This window comes from Eupeodes corollae, chromosome 2 (genome assembly GCF_945859685.1).
Source record: "Eupeodes corollae chromosome 2, idEupCoro1.1, whole genome shotgun sequence".
NCBI classification, from domain to species: Eukaryota; Metazoa; Arthropoda; class Insecta; order Diptera; family Syrphidae; genus Eupeodes; species Eupeodes corollae.
Genome location: NC_079148.1, coordinates 120,726,857 through 120,746,480, shown reverse-complemented (window position 1 = coordinate 120,746,480; position 19,624 = coordinate 120,726,857). Strand labels below are relative to the sequence as shown.

Sequence of the window (19,624 nt, the reverse complement as noted above, 5' to 3'; positions counted from 1 at the left end):
ATTTTTTTAAAATTTACCCAGTTCTTAAAGTATTTTAAAAATAATTCGGCAAGCGAATCCAACAAATTAAACTGTCCTTTTTTTAAACAGCAAAAGTTAAGAATTTTTGTGAAGAATTTAAGTTTTTCATGAACAGTGGCAGCAGCGTAGTTGACAATTAAAAAATTACTTTGTTTATTTTTTTTTTCCAATCTCTATTTTGACGTTTGACTATCGCGTTCTTTGTAAAAATCTAGTACTTCAATTTGACTGTCCCTTTCCATTTTTAGCCGCTGGCCTTGATGTTGTTCTGTTTAAAAAACAACGGAGGCAATTTTTGCAGCGAACAATTCAGATACAAGACACATTCTTATCTTTAAATCTAAATTAAAAATGTGTTTTTATTTGAAAAATTATGAACAGGCTATATTTTTTATTTTAATACTTTTTTGTTCTTTTAAAGGGATTGCATTAACTTTATATAACAAAGATTACAAACGTGAGTTGTTAAACTCTTCCGTTTTTAGCAATGGCGCGGCGTAGTTTTACTTATCAAATGTCAAAAGAAGACAGATTCTTAAGTGACATCTGTCCAAATAACGAGCTGTTCAAAATGAAATCTAATCGACTCCTTGGTGGATTATACTTTTCCTTTCAAAATTATATTGACTCACTGTACTTTCATAATTTATGCACCACCCTTTTGCAAAGAATTTATGCAAACTATTTGAATTGAACTTAACCCTGCAAAACCGAAACAGAAAATGGAAGCTAAAAACCATTTCGTCTTGCAGAACTTTTATTCCACATTGCAGAAAATGTCGCTTAACCATTGAAAATATACTCGAACAACTATCAGATCTTACCCCCTTCCGCCCCTGATATCACATGATAATAATAACCCTCTGGCTTCAACCCTACCCAAACCTACCAAGCAGAACCTGTGACAAAGTTTATTCGCTTCTCCGGGCAATGACTTCCAAGCTCCAACTTCAACCAGGCAAAATACCTATTTTCTTACAGTCTCGTTTTATCGTAGTCAGCGATTGGAGTTTGTCAAACAAAATTCGATACGTTTTTTTTTTTTTGGTTGCAAAATTTCAAATCCTAGTGAAAAAATTCTACCTGAATCTATAACAATTACATACTTCAGAAAATCACGAAAGTGAAAATGGAAAGATAATAACGAAGATGTCGAGTAGTTACTATAATAAGCCTGATGTAACAACGAGTTACCTTCGACATAAAGAGATTAACGACTATCTAGACTATTTGAGGCATCGTTATGCGGACGTTGTAAAAGTCTACAATATCGGACGTTCCTATGAAGGACGTCTGATAAAAGCCATTCAAATTGATTGGCACAAACGCTACCATCATCGACGCCATCACCGTCATTCAAAACTTCCACTGACCATGACCGATGGAAGTGGTAACACAAATGTAAGTGTTCCCAAGAAAAATGTGGTTTTCATTGAGGCTGGCACTCATGCCAGAGAATGGATGACAATTGCTGTAGCCCTCAAATGCATACAACAGTTAACAGAGAAACACAATCGGCATCGAAAAATTCTCGAAAAACTTCGATTTTTTATCATTCCATTGGTAAATCCCGATGGATATGAATACACCTACAATAAGGTATCTCAACAAAAAATTCCTTATATGTACATTTTTTTTGTGTGACACATCCTTATCAAATGTCCCTAACTCATCTTTTTTATCCCATATCGTAGAATCGCATGTGGAGAAAGAATCGTCGACCACACAGTATTTTGCAAAGTATCGGAACGGATTGTAATAGGAACTTTGATTTCCATTGGGAGAATGGATCAACGAAAGCAAGTCGAAGCACATACAAAGGAGAGAAACCATTTTCGGAACCCGAGACTTGTGCCCTGAGGAATATCATGGAGAAGTTGCAACCACATTTGTTACTATTTTTTTCGTTGCACTCATATGGACAGGCCATCATGTACCCTTGGGGATATACTAAGTTTGTTAAATTTATTTTTTTCTTCGGTTTACCAAAATTCAGTTTTCCACTTTCGACAGTTCATATAAATTCTTGCCTATTTTTTACTTTAAGGATTTTTGATTTTTAACATTTTTCTAAATTTAAATTATTTTCATTTAAAGAGAATTACCAATTTCATGGAAGGAACACCAACAACTAGCCGAGTGTGGCAAGAAGGCAATTAAAAAAGTGTCAGGACGAGTATACCGATGTGGCAGTATATCAGGCATTCGAAAACATATTTATTCAGGATCGATTGTTGACTATGCCTTTGGAATTGTTAAAGTTCCATTTGCTTTAGTTATGGAGCTGCCATCGAATGAATTGGGCTTTCAACCATCTCCTGTTCATATTCGCCCGATTGGTCATGAAAGCTGGATTGGCATAAGAGCAATGTGCCAGAAAGCATTAGATATTTCTGTTGTATCGATTTTAAGTCATGAGGGAAATCAGAATCAAAACCAAAATCAAGATCAAGTGGAATCGGATGTGGTTACTGAAGTCACTCCGCCGCCGCCGCCGCCGACATTAGCGACAACGGTTACGTCGACGGTGATGGATTAAAACAAAATCATGAATAAAAGTTAAAAGCAAATATTTCGTAAAGTTAAATCATTTTTTAATTGAGACGTAATTTGGCAAGTTAAGAAAGTAGTTCATAATGTGAATAACATTTCAATTTGAGACTTTTTCGTAATTCTCAATAGCAGGAACATAGATACTAGCGGCCCCTTCCGGTCTCGCATGGTTGGATTTAATACTAATAAAAAAGATAGTAATAGTGTTTTATTATCGTAAAAACCATACAAAAATATATCACACCAAACTAAAGTATTTGAAGAGAAAGTTTTAGACAAATGATGAAATGTTTGAAACAACATTTGTTGCGGGAGTTATAGCACGGGTTTACTAGTTACATATATATATTGGCTGCGGTCAATGTCGTGTTGGGTAGGGTATCTTGGATAGGTGGATTTTTAAATACCTTGTTGAACGAGTTGCATAGCTGTAATGTCAAAAAATGAGAACAACTTTCAGCTGTTCACAAAAAGCAGAGAAACATTTAAGCTTCGAAGTCAAAATAGATCATAATTATCTTCTAAAATTCGGAGGTAAATAGCTTGTTCATCGTCTATTATGAACTGAACATCCTCAACTACAACTTTGACTAACATTTTGTATCTTTTTGTTTACCAACAAATACAAAAAGCTGAAATCGATTTTTAAGTCTCTTGTAATTCAACCATGTGTTGAATCAGCTGTCCTGTCAGATACCTACTTAAGCCAGAAATTCTTGGATACCTTTGGATTCCTTTTTTTGACATCTCAGCTGTTTTTGATCAGCTGTCATTTAACATTTTAAACACTAACAAAAAGATATCTGTCTGAGATTGAACGCAGCCATTACATTTGCTGTCATTATTAACAGTGAGTATTTAATTTAATAAAGTCTTAATAGCTTTTGAAAAAAAAACTTGTTATATCTGATAATATTTAAAACTTCGAATAGGTATAGTTATAGTTTTTCATATTCCATCGCAAATATTTTTGAAGAAATATAAAGGAGAAACATACGTTCTCTAATGAATTAGTAACGTTTTCTCTGAATGATCCCTAACGTTTTGATTGTGCCAAATGCCTTTGAGAATTGCCTTCTTTTTCCAAGCTAGAAAACCTTAACTAATTTATACACCAAAAACTCATTAGAAAACAATCTGTCTATGGATGAAAATCGCATGAAATCCGTTCAGTAGTTTTTGAGATTGCCCAATCCCGAAAAAAAATAAAATAAGGAGTTAATTTAGTTGACGTCCTCATTGAATCTCCTTCGAAAAACATTTGCTTTTTTTCAAGAGTCGTGGATTGAGCCATTTCAAAAATGTTCATTTGATACGAATTTTCGGCAGGTTCTTTTTGTTTGAGAAAAATCATTAACATTTACGGGAGAATTTCAAAGGGTTTAATTACTAAGTATGTAAAACAAAATTGAATAATTTGTTTATGTGTTAGGCCTGCTAAATTTGGAAATTATAGTCTCGGAAAATAAGATACTCCGTTCTTAAAACCTAATTTATTTCTATTGTTAGAGTTTTAGAATGAATATTTTTCGACTTTTAGTCCAATGAGTTTCTCCAAGTACGACAGTTGCGCTCATTAGTTAAATGCCGCGGTAGATAGACGCATACTTTAGCCCATAGAGGAAATATATTTCCTCTATGGTTCCAAGTTTGAAATGTATGACACTTGAAAACTAACTTGTTACCTTAGTCAAATTATACGTTCAAAAAATAAAGTTGACTGCAAATGAAGTCCCTTATGTTGTCTGAACCTGACCAATGTTATAGCAGATGGTCAATAAGATACTAGAAACTTTCCTCACTTTTGAGTCCCTTATGTTGTCTGCAGCTAAGCATTGGGCAGGTTCAGACGACATGAGAGACTTGAAAATAGGGCAAGTTTCTGATATCTGATTGGCCAGCTGCCAAAAAATTACTTTCCAACAAAGGCAACTTTAATGGAAGGCTGACTGGAAAGTTGGTCAAAAAAAATCTGCCTAACTATCAAGTCAAGCCTACTTCCATCAAAATGACAGTCGAGCATGGTTTTTCGTTCAACTAAAAGCTGAACTTTATTATTCTATGATTCATTTATTTACCGCTCCACATTATTTAATGCTTTCTGTAAAAGGGTTTCTTGTCAATTTCGAAAAGAAATAAGTAATGTTTTTTTACAATACAAAATACACATCGCCTGAGGATTGTTTTGTAGGCAATAATGTTTTTTTTGTAGTTTTTGTACTATGAACTTAAAATAAATGCTTGTGAAGTAAAGTTCTTAATTTGAAATTCATGATACTTGAAAAACTAACTAGTTACTTTGGTCAAAATTTACGTTCAAAGAACGAAGTAGACTGCAAATGAAGTCCCTTATGTTGTCTGAACCTGAGAAAATTTAAATTTGTTGTTTGTTGCCAAAAAATGTGCATTTTCTTTTAAAAAAAACGTCTAACACGAATCCTTTATTTCCAAAACTCAATCGGCACAACTGGTAAAGCAATAGAGACGTGGACATATAGACAGATCGACAAAATTATGAAATCTATTTTTGTCGACTACTCTTCTAACGTGATGTAACGTATACAATACTTGCCATAAGTCGGGATTAAAAACTATACAAATTTAATAGGAAGAGAAATTATATGCTCTAAACACATCCTTTAAAGTATATCCTAAATTTGAAATGGGGTAGCAATTTTAGAGGGGTCCAGTTTCGCAGTGCAGTTTTATTCAATTATCCAATTGGTTGTCAATGATTTACACGGCCCGTGAAAAAGATTAACTAACTGAAAAAAATCGCATCAAATTCGTTTATTCGTGCATTGGATTTTTGTTAAGAGTGAATTTTATTTCCGGTGAAATTGGCGATATAAGTACAATTTCAGAATAAATAAAAATGGAAAAAAATCAAGAGAAAGAAATTCCCAATAGGGATTTATTACAAGATCCAGTAAAGAAATAAAACTTGCTATTTGTCTTTATGAATTATCGTAAACAAAAAGTCTAATTGGTCATTCAAAGAAATGTGACCATAATCTTGTGTGGATTACATTTTTCCCCATCGACGAGGATGACGGAAATTGCAGACAAAATTTTGTGTTAAGGCCATTTCGTTTCGAAACAAATTTAAGAAAGCAACAAATATTTAGTGGCCCTTAAAAACCTAGAAGAAAAAACTAAATTCAAAATTGCAGGCAAATGCAAAGTTTTGTTTTTAATAATAAATAAAATCCATTCAAATCCAATTTAATAATATAATTTATACTGAAAAAAGGGAAATACATAGTTTTAACATATTATTAAAGTACTAATGGGTGTGTAAGTATGTATTAATTATTATTTTATATTTGCTTTTATTTTTTGTTTCTTTTGTTTACTTTTTTCAGCAGTTCCTTTGAATGTTTATGAAGAACTTAAAAAACGAACCTGTTTTATCGAATTTAACTTAATAGTGTACTATTGGTTGCTTTGTTTTGTTTTATGTTTTTTTATTTTATATTATTTTAAAGAAAAAAAAGTAGAAATGGGAATGAGATGCAACGACGGTAAACCTAAATTAAAGGTGGTTTATTTTTGTTTTAAAATTACGCTCTTTCAAGCAGTTAACTATTTCTTTGCAGTTGTTGCTCGAGGTGCCGCATATTTCTCCTTTAGTTTCTCATATATTTTTCGGTCCTATGTGAAAAAAAATAAGTTAATAAAAAAAGTTTATTTTTCTATGATATTGAGACAAACCTGTGCTGTAACGGACGGTCGCAAGAGTGATATCGCTTCTGTGAAATGTTCCTTTTTAACACAAATGTCATCCAAGAGAATATCTGGATCGTTTATGGACTCTTTGAGAGCCAACATAGATGCCTGTCTGACAAGGCCAGCCAAATCGGCACCTGTGTAATCCTGAGTTTTAGCTGCTAGTTCATTGAAGTCGATGTCTTCGGCAAGAGCAGGCTTGGTGCGATTCTTTAACAAAATTCACACAAGTTTAATTGAGAAGCATTTTTTTTACGAAGTTAAAATATACCTTTGTAAGGGCTGTGAGTATTTCGACACGGTCTTGCTGTTGTGGCAGTCCTACATATAAAATTGTGTCCAAACGACCGGGACGTAAAATTGCGGGATCAATGATGTCAGGTCTGTTTGTTGCAGCCAGGATATATACACCCTTCCTATCCTCAACACCATCCATCTCTGTGAGCAACTGATTGACGATACGAGTTCCTGAGCCGCTGTCGTGATTGTCCGATCGCTTCGGACATAGGGAGTCAAATTCATCGAAGAATATGACACAAGGAGCTGAGTTCCTCGCACGCTGGAAGCAAGCCCTTACAGCTCGCTCACTCTCACCAACATACTAAAAAAGAAAACCAGTATTTTTTAATGATATACACATATTAAAGAAATAGCCCTTTTTCATACCATATTCATCATTTCAGGTCCCTTGACCGATATGAAATTAATGCCAGCCTCATTGGCAATAGCCTTGGCAAGGAGCGTCTTACCACAACCTGGTGGTCCACAGAGCAAAACACCCGATGGCGCTGTGAGTCCCAACTTGGCCAACTTCTCGGGGAATTTAACTGGTGCCAAAACAGCCAATTTGAGTTCCTCCCGAATGTCTCGCAGCGAGCCCACATCATCCCAAGTTACGTCTGGAACTGTGATAAATCCTTCTCGCTTTGCTGAGGGCTGAATAACCTTCACTGCCTCTTTGAAGTCCTCCAAAGTAATGCAAAAGTCTGACATCTCTTGAATATCGATGCACGAATTGTCCAACATGTTGATCATTTCGAAAAGTGTCGGTTCAGGTAGAGAATCTGTGGATATGCGTTCTTTGTTCTCGGGGATTTCGTCCACATCGATGGGCTCCTCGATGGAAACAGATTTGTCGGCTATGGATTCATCCGCAGGTTTCACAGCTTCGCCCTCGCCCTCGTCCTCTTCAACTTCCATCTTTTCCTCATTTTCGGCGGCAGAGGATTCTTTAGCGTCGGCCTTCTTGGCTGAATCAACCTCCGCGTCCGCGCTCACGCTCTTGTCTGCTTCTTTTTCGTCTGTTGTGGAAGTTGTTGGCTCTGATTTGGATTTGTCTTTTTCTTCATCTTCAGAAGCAGCATCCTTAGACGTACTTTCGGCAGCAGTAGCCTCCGATTCGTCTGCTTTGGATTTGTCAGCCTCTTTCATGGATTCATCAGTAGTTGAAGATTTTTCTTTAAGACTTTTGTTGGCAGCAGCAGCATCGCCATCTTCCACCTGAGCTTCATCGATCAGATCCACAATGGTTATGTTCCTCTGGTTCTTCATTTGCAATTCCTTCATTTGTTGGGAACATCTAACATAAAATAGTTTATCATACATCTCCCACAATAGAAAACGCACAAACAAAACTTACTCTCTCTTTACAGCGATTGTGGCAGCTCGTGAAACTAGAGCCAACAAATCTGCACCCACATACCCAGGTGTGAGTTCGGCAATTTTTTCGAAATCCATTTTTGGGTGAATGGACAGACCGTCGCAAATTATTTGCAGAATTTCTCGACGGTCCTTGCGACTGGGTATGCCAATTGCTATTTCATGGTCAAATCTGGAAACACGTCGCAAAGCCGGATCGAGGACGTCAGGGCGTGTTGTGGCTCCTATAACCAATACTGATTGTCCTCGTTCGCTTGTCTTCAGGCCGTCCATGCAGGCTATCAATTGCGAGACAATTCTTCTTTCCATGTCTCGTTGGGCATTGGAACGATTCGATGAAATTGCATCGATTTCGTCAATGAAGAGAACACAAGGGGCACATAAAACTGCCTGTTCGAAGATATCCCGAATTCGCTCTTCGGATTCACCCGAAACTCCGGCAATTAATTCGGTTGCAGCAACTTCAAGCATCAGTAATGAAAGTTGCTATTTAAGAAACAAAATAAAACACATAATTTTTTTCAGTATCAATTCAAGGCCTAAGAAAATGAACTAAAAAGCTTACCCCAGCAATAGCATGAGCTAGAAGAGTCTTACCACATCCTGAGGGTCCGTGCAAGAGTAGACCACGAGGTGGCATAAGTCCAAGCATGAAATATATATCAGGTTGCTTAATGTGCATCAATATCTCGCACAATTCCTTCAAAACGTTCTCCATGCCACCGACCTCTTGGAAGCTCTGTCTGGTCTTAATTGGGCGCAGTTCCTTTTTGTATTTACGTTGACGCAGCATTGACATAAACTGGTCGGCACTAGCTCCTGCAGCATTAGCATTAGGGGCATCATTGCTGTTCGACCGGTTCGCTGTTTTGCCCAATACTTTAGCTTCTTCTTTTTGATCATTTTTGTTTGGCGACTGTGATCTGTCGCGTCTGCGCTTCTTCGACAAAGATGTAGGCGTTGCCGAACGTTTTGTTGCTACTGAATCATTTGGTGGTGTTGATTGACCATCTGATTGGTTGCCAACTTTTTTGCATGACAATTCGCCGTATTTAAGTACTACATCGACCACATTATCGGAAGGAGCTGGAAGTTGACAAAAGAAACACTTAAAAAAACCTACAGAAAAAATGTTTATTTATTTGAATACTTCTGTTTTATCATTCGCTCGGTTTGATTCTTTTCTTTTTATAATAACTGCACATTCAACGCATTTTAAGAGTCATTTCTATGTCAAAGATGCGGTGCCAGTATTAGGAAAGGAAGAGAGGGTTTCAAAAGAAGTGTCAATGCCTTGGAGAGCAATCGGCTAATGAAACTACAAATTGTGTGACAAGAAACCTTATGACTAAGGTGTTTAAGCACCGTTAATTATTTAATGACGACAACATCACCAATCAATTTGAATTCTTTACATTCACTGTGGTTAAAGGTCTGTAAATCTAAAAGCGAATATGAAAAGCTGAGGGCACTATCGTCAGCGAAGCAGGAAGTGGATTAGAATTTTCATTAATAGAAATGAAAAAAGGTGCCGGAGACATAACAGAGTACTGAGGCATACCTGTATTTGTTTTACAGTTTTTAGACTTGAACACATCTATGAAACGGTGAAACAGTTTGAAGATTTGTTACGCTGTTCGAGGAGATGAACGAAGCGATATTTCTTGAAATGGTTATTAATTAATTAGAGACCTAAGTGCAATAAGTGGAGGCAATGGGTGGACAAATACTATTTTTCATCTACTAAGAACGAGACTTTGACCGTAGTATAGATTTAAAAGTTGTCTACAGACAACAGATTAGTTTTCTCTAAAGACCTAAGTGTTGTTCTTGACCATGAGTGTGAGAACCGAAGAAGGCGGAAGAATTTCTTATTATTATTTTTTTCAAATGAGGCATAAATTTGGTCCTACAAATATGAATGTTACAGTCGTTCCAAGCTTCATAACATCTAAAGTAGTGCTTAAGCCTAAAACGTCACGACTAACTTCTAGCAGTCATTGCTTCCTTGGTCTACTTTAAAACTGTCAATTTTTAACATTAGAAGACAATTATTATCCATTTTTTTGTGTAACTAATACGATGTTACTCAGGCATGGAAGGTCATCAACGAAATAGTTCAGAATGCTGTTGAATGTGAGGAAGGTGATGGTACTCAAGCAAGTAAACTTTGCTTGAGTACCATGTTCAATTTTATTTCAATCGTTTACCTAAACATCAAATTTGTCTCACCAAAATCAAAAGCAATTTGATATTTTTTACTGTTTGAGCACCGATCTAAGTTTGATTGCTACTTCCAGAGTATTTTAATTATTTATTCCTTTATAGCTTCCTTTAAAACGTTTTCTAGTGTGACGGAAAAAAGAAAATTACGCCGTCTATGAAAAAAAAACTGTCTTGGTCTTTCTTTCTGCTTGGTGTACTGGAACCAAGGTTATTAGCTTCATGTTTAACTGTTTACAGCTCGCTTAAAATACTTTGAACCGGAAACCCTTTAAATGGATATCGAATCCAAAGAGACAACGCAATAAAGGAGCCATATATTATATAAAGGAAAGGACCTTAACCACAATGAATTAGGAAGAGCTTGTTTGATAAAAACCAGGTCTAACTTCATTAAGTCTTGCTTTGAAAAAAAGTATTTAATACCATTAGTACTACCCGTGGCATGATGGTTAGTGCGTTGGACTGTCAAGCGAGAGGTCTTGGGTTCGAGCTCTGCCACCTAAAGTTTTATTCACGGTCACTGCCTCTTGAGAGGAACTGACATATTCTCCAAGAGTAATTCTTGTCATGAAGAAGTGCTTTCTCAGATTAGCTGTTCCGATTCGGCATATAAACTGTAGTTCCCCTCCATCCTTGCAATTACTCGCACACAGGAATGGTTGAGAGTTGTAAGTCACAAGGCACTGGTTCTCTATGGTCTGTTGTGCCACCTAATTTATTTATTTTTTATCGTTTGTTAAAGCCAAAAAAACGTGATGTTTGTAAATATTTGCTTCTCATCAAAAACATATCGAATGAGGGTAGGGCGAAAAAGCGATACGTAAAAGACCTTAAGGCCAATTTAAGGCTAGAAAGAGCGCCCAGCGTCGATTTTCACCTTGTTTCACCTATATTGTCATCTTGTTTAAACTACACCGAACCCGGTATACCCTTGGGCATATTAGTTACGAGTTTACGTCAAAAATATGTATGTAAAACAATGAATTGAGTTTCTACATAACCTCAATCGTAGCCATTGAATCAGGCAAAAAAAGTCCTTTTCTTTTTGTATATCCAACTTGGATTTTAAATAGTTAAACAAAACTATTTACAGTTATGTAAAACGGAGCATTGCCAAAATTAAATTAGAAATTACCTTCGAATTTCAAAGATTAGAATTCTAGACTACTGAATATGTTTTCGACATAGCCCTGAGCTAAGGGAAGCGTTTGACTTTCTTTGGAACTACAAGAGAACAAATAATTGGGCAGCCCTAGTATCTCCTTAATACTCCAAACAAATTTACTACAACGCCTTGACGCTTGACAGCGGGCGTCGAACAACTTTCCCCACCACCTATATTTTCTTTCGTTAGTTAAACATGCACCCTCTGATAGGTACGAAACTTACCCTTTGACTTTCCATTAGTGGCTTTTTCATCGTCAGAACCATCATCACTGCTGATATCGATGAGTTCATTGTTGTTTCCGCCTTGCTGTCCACCGCCGCCGCCACCTCCTCCAGCAGAATTGCCACTCATACTATTGTCTTTAGGATTAGTTTTTTTGGCATAGAGATTTGTAAGCATGTTGTTCATCGAATTCGGTGCAATTGGTGCTTCCTAAAATGATTCCCGGCGAAAATAAACAAAAACCACATGGTTACTCCATTTCCATTGAACTTACATCCATTACTTCCAAATCGGAACCTGAATCCGGACTGGGTGGACTAACATCAAGGCCGTAACTTTGTGACACGACCTTGTAGGCTGGAGAGAAAATAGGAAAAGTTATTACGACAAATCAATGCACCAAAAATCAAAGGGTCAGCATATACCTTGTTCAACTAGCGAACGAAATGGAGCAATTTTCCGTCGACTGTACTCTGGATAACGATCTTGTAAGGACTTAGCCATAACACCGACATCCAGATAAGTCTGATGAACATTTTCCTCCAAATACTGCAACAAATTGGAAAGAAAAAACCTTTAATCGAGCCTTGCAATAAAAGGTGTGATTAAACTAAAATATGCAAACAAATTTCCCGGCATTTTTATCGACCATTCATCACATTTCTAGGTAAAGGGTTCAAAAAACGAAACGACGCTGAGGCTGAGGAAGCCAGAAATTTATTATGTTCTGAACGTCGAGCCGAGCGGAGCGAATGCAAATGCGAAACATAACCTAGTTTGTTTTTTCCTTCTTCGATTTTTTTAATTTGTCCATCTTAATTCTTTACCTGTTTTACACGATTAATGATCAAAGGATCATAGAGGATAGGTTTTGTTTTTTTCATTGTTATTGAAGAGAGATTTCTTATTTAGTTGTTTATTAAATATGATTGAATATTTTATTTAGATATTTTTGGAAATGAACGGAAAAGTTTATAACAGCAGCCGACTCAACCAAAAAACCGAAGAAATTTGTAAAATCGCAAAACGCACACACAAAAAGTCGCTGCACAAAACTGAGACTGAGCATGGAGTGTGATGTCGAATTGACGTAATGTGACGGGAATTAGCATGCAGAAATTGTATAACGTAACGTAAGCGTGATGGTGACTGGAAAAATAGAATTGCCGTGTGTGGAAATTAAATGAAAACTTTGTATACAAAATCTATGTTATTATGATGTAGCTAATTTTTTGTACGTTCGCCGCACAGTGGTGCGAGAGCGGAAAAAAGTCTTTTTAAAAAGTCTTATTTATCTTTTTGAACGTTATGTTTAAGTCCTCTTAGATAACCAGAGCGTATGATTTAAAAGTTTTTTTTTTTAACATATATATTGCATGTTCTGATTTACAAGCCCTCAAAGTTGAAAAATAATTTTACTCAAATCTCGAACAGTATTTTCAATAAATTTTGGGATGTTTGTTTCCGAAAATTCTCTAGCTTCTTTAATCATTTAATTGGTCTCTTTTTTGCTTATCTAAAAATATATTGATTATTTATAAAAGATATCTTTTATAAGTAGGTAGTCAAAAGCTTTAGTACTACGAACAAATGCGTTTTTTTAAACTTTATGATTTAAAAAAAAGTCCCAAAAGATATCAAGAAAGTAAGTATGCCAGCTGCCAGCATATGCTCCATATATTCATGTGGAAGCAGAGAAAAATCAGTTGCAGATACGTGATCAAAAATGTTTCACTGAATAGGATTTCAAAAAACTCCGTTTTGACGGTGGTGTTTGCCAAAAAGTTTGATTTCTTTCGTATTAATTATCAGAATGAAATGGTAAAGTCTATTATTTTAAAAAAAAATGACAAACTTTATTTTAAAATGAAACAAAATTAATACATTGACCCAGGTCTGAGAATTTCGATTTTTGCGAAACCATTTATTTCTGCCGGAAAAATTTTTCAACTTTGAACTCAATTTTCTTGAAAATAACAAACGAAAAACAAAGTAGTTTTATGATATTTTAAATTATATAGTAGAGCTCAATACAAAATAAACGATCAGAGATACCTATTCCTTTATTTTGTATTTTTCATTCAAAATCTTCTATCGCATTTTGTAAGGAAATACCCCAACTTAATTTCTGAGCAAATAGAAACTGTACTGTCAGAATTAAAGAAACGTTTTATGTATCATTTTTCAAGTCTATGGAACGCATGTCTATAGATGAATGCTGTGATCGAGCTAAAAGGTATTAGAGGGACGAAATTAGAAATATATTTTCTATGCAGCAACATCAGAGAGCTTTTCCTGCTCACAATTCGATCCGGAAATAATGCCTTATTTACATGAAGTATTAAGGCATGCCCTTAAAGCCTCAAATTTTATAAAAATATGAATACTTTTTTTCTAATAATTTTTTCTTGACCAAAGTTTGATATACAAGACTGATCTCAACATGTGTGTAAAAATTTTATTAGAATTCGTTTCATGGTTCAGATTTTGAAGACTTTTTTCCGCTCTCCCATAAAAACATCAAATCATTTAAATTTTAGAAAAATCTCAATAACTTTGTTTAAAATAATTTGTTTTCAACCAAATTTTGACCAAATATGTATAAGACTAATATTAACACGTTCATCAAATTTCATTTAAATCCGTTGAACCGTTCAGATTAAACAGACTTTTTTTCCAAAATTATCTGTATACCCGTGTGGCAGACTTTTTCCTTTATTTTTTTCTGAAATCCTCAAGCATTTAAATTTGACAGGTCATTTTTGTCAAGATATATTTATCCAGTTGTTCCATGTTTTCCGTACATACGTGAATACAGCAAACAAAAAAGGTGAAAATAAATTGATCCATTGGAAAAAATGTAACGCCTTAAATATTTTTTTATCCAACATCATGCTTAAGCCTAGTACATACTTCCTCGTGAAGTGAACGTTCGCCAGTGGAGAAAGTGAACTTTTGACATTGCTCACTGGTACACACTTGTGAGTACACGTTGTGAACATGAACAAACCAAATGTCAAAGCTTCACCAACAGTTCCCGTACATTTTGCACGTGAATAGCCCGTGAACGAAAACTCTCCACTTTGTTCTCCACTCAGCTTCACGAGCAAGTTCACGGGTGAACCAAAAACTAAAATTTGTATGGGTTCATGAGATGGTTCACAAGTATGTACTAGGCTTTAGGGTAGTAGACATTTCACAATTGTTTATTCTAAAATAGATTCAAAAATCCGAAATTGTTGACCGAAAAAACCATGTACAAATTTTCAGGCTATCAAACAATTCTTTTTGAAAATAACATCCAATGGCATTGTTGAGTTCCTATAAGTCTCTCTGAACACAGTTATAAACTTTACCTGGCAGTGCTGTTTTAGTTGTTGATTTTTTCTTCAAAATTTTGACAGCAACAAAATGAATTCTTCAAGCGTTCACTACACTATTCAATCTTCAGCATTGGCTTCTTTATTTTATTTACTTTTCAACAAAATTTATTTAATAATTTTATAATCTTGAAAACAAACAGAAAACAAACAAACAATGGGTGGTTGCAAATGTACATTCCGAACATGCAAAGTTTCCACTCGAAAGTTCCCTCAGATGTCTTTCTTTCATTACCCGATAACGAAGAAAGAACGTCTCGAAAAATGGACTCAATACGCCAACTACACAATGCTCAATTCATTGGCAACTAGTCAAGCCCGAAATCGATCAGTCTGTGGACTTCACTTCAAGGATGAGTGTTTCATGAACTACAAAAAGAACAGATTAACTCCCACAGCTATTCCCACGCTGGATCGGCTTAAAAGTAGCAAAGTATTGGACTACTCTTTGGATCCTAATCCAAAGCCAACATCAATCCCGCCCACAAAAGATGAACATTTGATTCCTCCACCTGGTGCCTTCGTATGGGGTCAGCATCCAGAATACTGGAATACATACTCAACCGTCTCTCTTAAAAACCACATCAAGACAAATCTGCCCAGAGACATAGATTCCAGCCCGGAACCCAAAGCGAAGAAAATAAAAATTATTGACGCCCCCGAAACTCCGAGAATTCTCAACAAGGGACTTCGTTTGATCCAGAATGTCCCTTTGGATGACAACTTTGAATTCAACGAAACCACTATCTCGTTGGGAGAGGATGTGTTTCAAGAAATTGACGACGACGAAGATAATCCTAGTGTGGTGGAAGCCTGCAATATTGAGTTACCTCCAGCAAGCCATGAAATTAATCACTCAAACGCACAGATCTCCAATGGTGATAATATCTTAAGCATTGAAGATGTTGAGTACCTGACCGTGGACAGGATTGATTCCATTGAAGAGACCGTCAGCAAATCCACTCTAGACGCTACATGCACGGCATACGAAAGCGAAATCGATTTCCTCAAAAAAGAAAACCTAGCTCGAGAGAAAGAAGCCGAGAAAGAGATTGCCGAGCTTAAGGAAGCCCTGGAACAGACCAAAGATAAATTGAAGCTATCAGAAGAGATTGCGATTGATTTGAATAAGAAAACATGCGAGTTTGAAATGCAAATCGCCGAATTGGAAATAAAAAATGAAGAACTTCTCACAGAAAAAGCCTCACAGGCACTTCTCCCTGCGGTAATAATCACTCCCAAACCTAGTGTCCCATCATCCACTGTTCTCTCAAAGCCACAGCTGTTCAATGGGATAAAGAAGTATCTGAGTGCGTCAATGACTGCGTTAGTGCGAATGGAGATGTTTGGCAATTCGGAGCGTCAATGGAAGCCCGACGAGAAACAAGTTTCTGTTGAGCTGTTGAAATTGGGCGAAGATGTATACAAGTATTTCAGAGACGAGTGGCGGTTTCGACTGCCTCCGAAGAAAATGGTGGAACAGTGGTCGAACGAGGTGACTGAGGAAGACTGCGATGATTTGTAATGATGTTTTTTTTTAAGAATTTGTTAGTTTTTAAGTTTGTATTTAAATAAACAAATTATTTTGTTGAAATGGAAGTGAAAATGATGGAATATGAAACTAAAACGTTTGGTTCAGTTGGATCCAAATATCAAATAAAACTTAGCTTAGTCGTAAGCGTAACTCATGGTTTGTTTTAATTAATATATAAAATTCTCCTGTCACAGTGTTAGTTGCCATACTCCTCCGAAACGTCTTAACCAATTTCAATGAAATTTTGCATATACATTCGCTAGATCTGAGAATAGGTTTTTATCTTTTTTTTATATTTCTAAGTGCTATGGTTTAATTGCATCAAAATCGTACACGGTGCAACGATCTTACTATATTATTCAGTGACGTTATGCACAACAAACCATTGATTGCTTTGCATTGTCATTGCCAATTTACCACTCAGTCATTTCGGTATACGCATGCATCTGATTTAATAGACACTGAATTGAATCTAGAACTGCAATACAATACTGTAGAAATCGCAGCGATTGTTGCTCGCCGTGTCCTACTAATTAATAAAGAACAAAGAACCATTTATGGCCACATCATGCTAGCAGTTTCGGCAGGAAACATGTGTTTTCAAATGCTTAAAGAACCATCCGCTGAAAAATTCTCAAACCAACTGTTAGATACAGGCGACGGAAAAGTTACTACAGTTGAAACTGGATGCATAAAATTACTGGTCGATTTCTGCACGATTATTGATCTCATTCACCAGATATTTAACGATGTACACGTACATTATAAAAATCATGAGTGGCTTTAAAGAAAGAGCAATTTTGGCAGCAAAAAATGTGGATGTCAACGAATTAAATCTCAAGATACAACATTTGTTAACAGGAGACTTGGTGTCATACAAATCTATTGATACAGTTTGTGTACTACTGGAGCTGTAAATTATCCAACTGAGTTTTTGAGCTCATTGGACTTACCATCGCATAATTTACAACTGAAGGTTGGATCTCCGGTAATTCTACTTCGTTATTTGAACCCAGCATGGTTGTGCAACGGCACGCTATTATAGTAATTAAAAAAATGATGAAAAATGTTTTCGAAACTATAATTCTAAATGGCAAATTCCAAGGTGAAAATATATTATTACCGCGAGTCCTGATTATACCCACAGCTGTGCCAATTCACTTCAAAAGCCTTCAATTTCCAACGATGTCTGCCTGCGGCTTACATTTGAGCCCTTCATGTTTCTCACACGTGCAAATATACGTGGTGTGCTCTCGTTTTTGTTTGTATTGGCCAAAGAAGCGATTACAAAAAATGTAGTACATTATATTGCATTAAGGGATTGATTTCGTTTTTGCAAAGCATATAGTTTGTTTGTATTGGCCAAAGAAGGGATCACAAAAAATGTAGTACATTCTGTTGCATTAAGGGATTGATTTCGTTTTTGTGTAGTATTGTCATAATTAGCGATATGTAAATAATTTTAAAGAATTAATTTTAATAAGTTAAAAAAAATTGTTGGGTGATTTGTTATTTTAATATTTTGTCATCGTTAACAGTGCTCTGTACCTCTCCCACTTATATACCACGTCCTTACACACTTACAATAAGTTATTTAGTTTCAGCAAAATATTCTCTAGAAATTATTTATATGACAACACAACGTGTGTCGGGTCAGATAGTAAATATATATAACTTCTAGGTAGCTTCATATTTGCCTTAAAAAATAACGTAAAAATGTGAGTTTTGACTTCTTAAGTTTTGGATGAATGACGGCTTTGTAGTTGAATAAAAATTCAATCGCGTCGCGTGGGTGCAATATTGGCCTAGTTTCCAATCTATCGAACCAAAATTTCTGCATTCATTTTTTTTTAGTTTTCGACTGTTTGCCATAGTTACAAGTCTAAGCTTAAAGCTGTCTTACCTCTTAAGTTGTCGACTTTATAAGAACACAACACCTTTTTTTTATGGCAAGGACTGTTTAGAATTACTTATCTACACACATTGTCTATATAAGTTATAACGATATTTTGAAAGAGGATTAATTTCAGTTTTTATACATCAAAGTTTCTTTAACATTAATTATCAATACAATTTAAGTTAATAGTGAAAAGCTAGTCTTTAACATTTTTAAGAAAAGAGTTTAAATTTTGAGTAGTTCTTAAAGATGTTGGTAAGTTATTGAATGACTTGGGTGCTGCGACAGTATAAAAGTTAGAGAAATGAGTGTTATGAGCAGTGGGAATATTGACAAGATGCATATTATTTATGCGTAGATTATATAACTGCGAGTTCCTACTTGGAATGTTACCACCTTATTTGAAAAAAAGGTAGAATTCCCAAATCCTTGAATAAGGGCCAACTTTCAATTAATAGATCGTTTTTAAAAATGATTGAAATTAGATGTTTTTGAGCCATCAACAAGGGCCTTAAAGAATTACCATATGAAACACACCAACACACCAGATAAATCATATTCAGCCTTATCAGGAATTCCTTTTGAAACATTTTTCCCTAAGAATTTTCCCCTTCCCGGGCGCAAGTTCCTACTATCGGGAACTCTTCACGGAATTCTTTTTCCTTGGGAACAAATTTTGCCAACATGAAAATAATACATTTATTTTCGGACATACTTTTGGAATGATTTGACAGTCAGTTCTTAGTGAAAAAAAATTGTTTGTTTTCATCCTAGACTTAATCCTTAATTTAAATTTTTAATTGTTGTGTAAACTTTTTTGGAACTCGAGCCTTGGTTTAACTTCCTACATTCTCATCACTTCCATTTCAAGGTTGTGCCTTGAGGTTTCATCCAACATCTTCCTCTGAAACACACTAATTTTGTCATTATTCCTGTATGTTTTCTTGAAATGGCATTCCATTTCTGTTTGGTGTCGCTTCATAGCCTCAACTGCCTCTTCAACCTTATTGCAGAGTTCTTTTTGGAGTTATGCCTTTTTGTGGCTTTTTTGTAGGGAGACCAAAATTTAAAGCATCTGGGCATTCTTCCACCAATTCTTCTAAGGCAAAATTAAGGTTATCAACTTATCACCTACTTTATTCCATTCAGAAATAGATTTTGTTGGTGGGCCGAAACTGTTAAGTTCTTTTTCTACTTCTTTCTAAAATTTGGATACATCTTCTTTAGACCGATTT

General features: G+C 35.6%; 3 protein-coding genes across 3 annotated transcripts; 2 read left to right on the top strand and 1 right to left on the bottom strand.

The window, feature by feature from the left end:
- Nucleotides 1–998: 998 nt before the first annotated feature.
- LOC129946847 (carboxypeptidase B) lies at nucleotides 999–2,608 on the top strand. Its single transcript, XM_056057208.1, has 3 exons — nucleotides 999–1,620; nucleotides 1,716–1,975; nucleotides 2,119–2,608. Exons 1-3 carry the CDS (start codon nucleotides 1,171–1,173, stop codon nucleotides 2,558–2,560), a joined length of 1,152 nt encoding a protein of 383 aa, XP_055913183.1. The 5' UTR covers nucleotides 999–1,170; the 3' UTR covers nucleotides 2,561–2,608.
- Nucleotides 2,609–5,793: 3,185 nt separating this feature from the next.
- LOC129946091 (nuclear valosin-containing protein-like) lies at nucleotides 5,794–12,651 on the bottom strand. Its single transcript, XM_056056123.1, has 10 exons — nucleotides 12,406–12,651; nucleotides 12,004–12,127; nucleotides 11,853–11,935; nucleotides 11,578–11,788; nucleotides 8,528–9,048; nucleotides 7,943–8,448; nucleotides 6,970–7,882; nucleotides 6,575–6,904; nucleotides 6,289–6,513; nucleotides 5,794–6,228 (listed from the first exon to the last, which is right to left on the bottom strand). The coding sequence occupies exons 1-10, from the start codon at nucleotides 12,460–12,462 to the stop codon at nucleotides 6,160–6,162; spliced, it is 3,039 nt and encodes a 1,012-aa protein (XP_055912098.1). The 5' UTR covers nucleotides 12,463–12,651; the 3' UTR covers nucleotides 5,794–6,159.
- A 2,356-nt stretch (nucleotides 12,652–15,007) lies between these two features.
- Nucleotides 15,008–16,646, top strand: LOC129945455 (uncharacterized). Its single transcript, XM_056055221.1, has one exon. It carries the CDS (start codon nucleotides 15,116–15,118, stop codon nucleotides 16,481–16,483), a length of 1,368 nt encoding a protein of 455 aa, XP_055911196.1. The 5' UTR covers nucleotides 15,008–15,115; the 3' UTR covers nucleotides 16,484–16,646.
- Nucleotides 16,647–19,624: the final 2,978 nt, after the last annotated feature.

What these genes read in the sequence shown, in the direction of transcription:
- LOC129946847 (XM_056057208.1), top strand. Translation starts at nt 1,171, where the DNA reads ATGTCGAGTAGTTACTATAATAAGCCTGATGTAACAACGAGTTACCTT. An exon ending in ATGAATACACCTACAATAAG is followed by an intron (nt 1,621 to 1,715) that starts GTATCTCAACAA and finishes CCCATATCGTAG; the next exon opens with AATCGCATGTGGAGAAAGAA. An exon ending in TACCCTTGGGGATATACTAA is followed by an intron (nt 1,976 to 2,118) that starts GTTTGTTAAATT and finishes TTTCATTTAAAG; the next exon opens with AGAATTACCAATTTCATGGA.
- LOC129946091 (XM_056056123.1), bottom strand. Translation starts at nt 12,462, where the DNA reads ATGAAAAAAACAAAACCTATCCTCTATGATCCTTTGATCATTAATCGT. An exon ending in TCATTAATCGTGTAAAACAG is followed by an intron (nt 12,128 to 12,405) that starts GTAAAGAATTAA and finishes AATTTGTTGCAG; the next exon opens with TATTTGGAGGAAAATGTTCA. An exon ending in TACTCACAGCCCTTACAAAG is followed by an intron (nt 6,514 to 6,574) that starts GTATATTTTAAC and finishes ATTTTGTTAAAG; the next exon opens with AATCGCACCAAGCCTGCTCT.
- LOC129945455 (XM_056055221.1), top strand. Translation starts at nt 15,116, where the DNA reads ATGGGTGGTTGCAAATGTACATTCCGAACATGCAAAGTTTCCACTCGA.